Source organism: Saccostrea echinata, unplaced genomic scaffold (assembly GCF_033153115.1).
Source record: "Saccostrea echinata isolate AGI-Se365-2 ecotype Australia unplaced genomic scaffold, CSIRO_AGI_Sech_v1 ptg000054l, whole genome shotgun sequence".
Classification (NCBI taxonomy): Eukaryota; Metazoa; Mollusca; class Bivalvia; order Ostreida; family Ostreidae; genus Saccostrea; species Saccostrea echinata.
In genome coordinates, this window is record NW_026889803.1 from 45,609,241 (window position 1) to 45,612,244 (window position 3,004).

Here is a 3,004-nt window from a genome sequence, read left to right on the forward strand (position 1 = left end):
CCCGAAATTTGTAGCTTCAATTATTTCCAGATAAAATAAGTTTTTTTTTTTTTTATTTCCATGTGAAATGCTATAAAACATATAAGTCATGATATTATACCGAAAAATTGAGAAAATATTAACTTCAAATCTGTGTCCAAGCACTTTAAAGCTCAAAAGTCCATTAAACAATACAAAATAGGAGCAGAGCAAACACGGACCTCCAAAACATCAGAGGTGGGATCAGGTGCCATGGAGGAGTGAGCATCTCCTGCCGACAGGTCACACCCGCCGTGTGCTCCTTGTCATGATCGGGAAATAACGGAAAATCCGTAGACAATTCAGTGTGTAAAAAATGGTCTAACAATTAGTATGAAAAACGTCAGCCAGCATTTGACTCAATGATATAGATGACTTTGCTAAGGTTGGATTTGAAACAAAAACCAAGTCCAAAAGGTGATCTTCTCTGGTTGGATGTTCATGTATTTGTGTGAGGTTGTTTGCACTCATGATGTCGGCGAGTTCTTGTTGAACTTCCCTGTCTGGTCCCTTTGCTGTCTGTATGTTCCAGCTTATATCTGGGCAGTTGAAGTCTCCCGTAATTATTAGTCCCCTACCGGTGAAACCAGAGGGGACTATAGGTTTCCTCTGAGTCTGTCCGTCTGTCTGTCTGTCCCTCTGTCTGTCTGTCAGTCTGTCCCACTTGGTTTTCCGCACTTTTTTCCTAAACGCTTGCAGATATTGAGCTGATTTTTGGTATGTGAGTGTATCTTGATGAGTTACAGATCAAGTTTGCATTTCGTTCCGCTTCATTGATTTTTGACGGAATAACGACCTTTTCAATTTTTACGGGTTTTCCGCAATTCTCTTCTAAACGCTTGTAGATATTGAGCTGATTTTTGGTGTGTAGCTTTACCTTGATTAGTTATAGATCAATTTTGCATTTCGTCCTGCTTCATTAATTTTTTACGGAATTATGGCATTTTCAATTCTTAACGGGAACGGAACCAGATTACACTTGCCGGTAGGGGACTAGTATTGCTAATGCAATACTCTCAGAATGCTTGTTTTGTTTGTGATGTTGTTTACGTCTATAATTTCTAATGATTTCTTTATTTCGGCCAGGTGTTTCTGTTCTCTATGTGGCATGTAAAATGAGCCAATTAGTAGGTCTTGTTGTTCTTCACTTTGATTTTTACCCACTGCATTTCCCCTTCTGTTATGAATTCTGGTTTTTCGGTTGATGTTATAGATTTTTCTACAAGGACGAAGACACCCCCTCCTAATGTACCTCTATCGTTTCTATAGTCATTGTATTCTGGTGGGAATATTTCGCAGGATTTAGTTGCGTCCTTTGATGGATTTCGTCCTGGTTTACCCCTTTGAGCCATGACTCTGCCCCACATACTATATCTGGTTTTAAATAATGGATAGCTGTTTGAAATTCTTCTTTGATGTCTTTTATGCTCCGGCAGTTATTAGTCATAATTCGTAGATATTTCCTAGGTTCGAACATCGTAGGGATTGCTGTCCATTCTGGATTTGGCTGAATTTGTTGAGTTATGGTTTTTTTTGGCTTCTGTCTTTTATGTCTGATCTATTTTGTTTGTTCATTGGACTGCTGGCTCGTAGTGGGTTTAAGACTGAACTTACAGAGTCGATGGTTAAATCGAGTTCCGTGAGTACTTCGTAAATATTTGATTGTTCTATTTCGTAGCTTCTAAAAGTGAAAGTGTTGACATTAATGCTTTCACATTTGCAACATAGCCATTGTACATTTGAGCGCTCGAGTAGCTCGTAATCATGGGTACATAATTCTATACACGATTTGTGATGCCAGATGTCGCATGCATCACAACATACCCCTTGGCAATTCCAGGTCACAGGCAATTCACATAGGCCACATTGGAAAATGCTTTTGTTATTTGGCTCAGGGTTTAATTCGATGTCCCCAGAGAGTATGATTATCAAAAGTGTCTGGTTTGTCGCTTTCTTGTTACTAAGCGGGATATATACACCTACTCAAAAGTTAAGGACAACCCACTTTGATATGAAATTAAAATTAAAAAAAAAAATTTTTTTGATTGAATATATCCAGACTTACTAGTCAATCAAACGTTTATTATTTGTTTTTATGTAACATCGATATCTCCAATCAAATACTTGTAAAATCGGTTTCTTCAAGGCCACCAATGCGTGTTCGAACAATGCAGTTTTCAATTGTATTCACATCCATGTTCGCATGAGCTTAACTGATAGAAAAAAAGTTATAAGTTTTGTGCAACCATGCCTCGTCGGAAACTCTCGGATGCTGAACGCTGGCAGGCCATTGGAATGGTAAGAACTGGAATGACGTATAGAAGGGTTGGCGAACACTTTAATGTCAGTCACACTGTAATTTTTCGTCTGGTACAGCGCTGGAGAAGAACTGGGGGTGTGGAGGAAGCTAAAAGATCTGGAAGACCCCGAAAGACTACAGAGAGGGAAGATAGACTTCTAAAACGACTAGCTAAACAGAGTCCTTTTGACACTGCAAACACACTGAGAAGCAAATGGAACACCCAAGCTCGAATCAGCAGAAGCACAGTTAACAGGAGGCTAAACAAGGAACGGATGCGATCACGTCGGCCAATAAAACGTCCACTCTTATCCCAGAGACACAAAGAAGCAAGATTACTATGGGCATGACAGCATGGGAGGCGGAACATTCTGTCGTGGCAGAGAATACATTGGTCAGATGAAGGCCGCTTTTTGCTTCACCCGGTATTAGGCTGGGTTCGGGTATGGAGACACCCAAATTCTGCATACAAACAACAACATGTATTGGGAACAAAGGCCTTTGGTGGAGGCGGAGTAACAGTATGGGGGTGTTTCTCTTTGCGGTGTAAACTGGAGCTGGACATTCTTGATGGCACTTTAACTGCTCAAAAGTACAGGGACAACATACTAAGCCAATTAGTTGTGCCTCATTTCGCTGATCATTCATTAGCAAGTCGACCTGTACTAATGGATGACAACGCTAGAC

General features: G+C 40.2%; 1 protein-coding gene across 1 annotated transcript; it reads left to right on the forward strand.

Annotated features, from left to right (window-relative positions):
* The first annotated feature begins 2,265 nt into the window (after nucleotides 1–2,265).
* Nucleotides 2,266–2,667, forward strand: LOC133204931 (uncharacterized). The gene has a single exon (XM_061340672.1). The coding sequence runs from the start codon at nucleotides 2,266–2,268 to the stop codon at nucleotides 2,665–2,667; it is 402 nt and encodes a 133-aa protein (XP_061196656.1).
* Nucleotides 2,668–3,004: the final 337 nt, after the last annotated feature.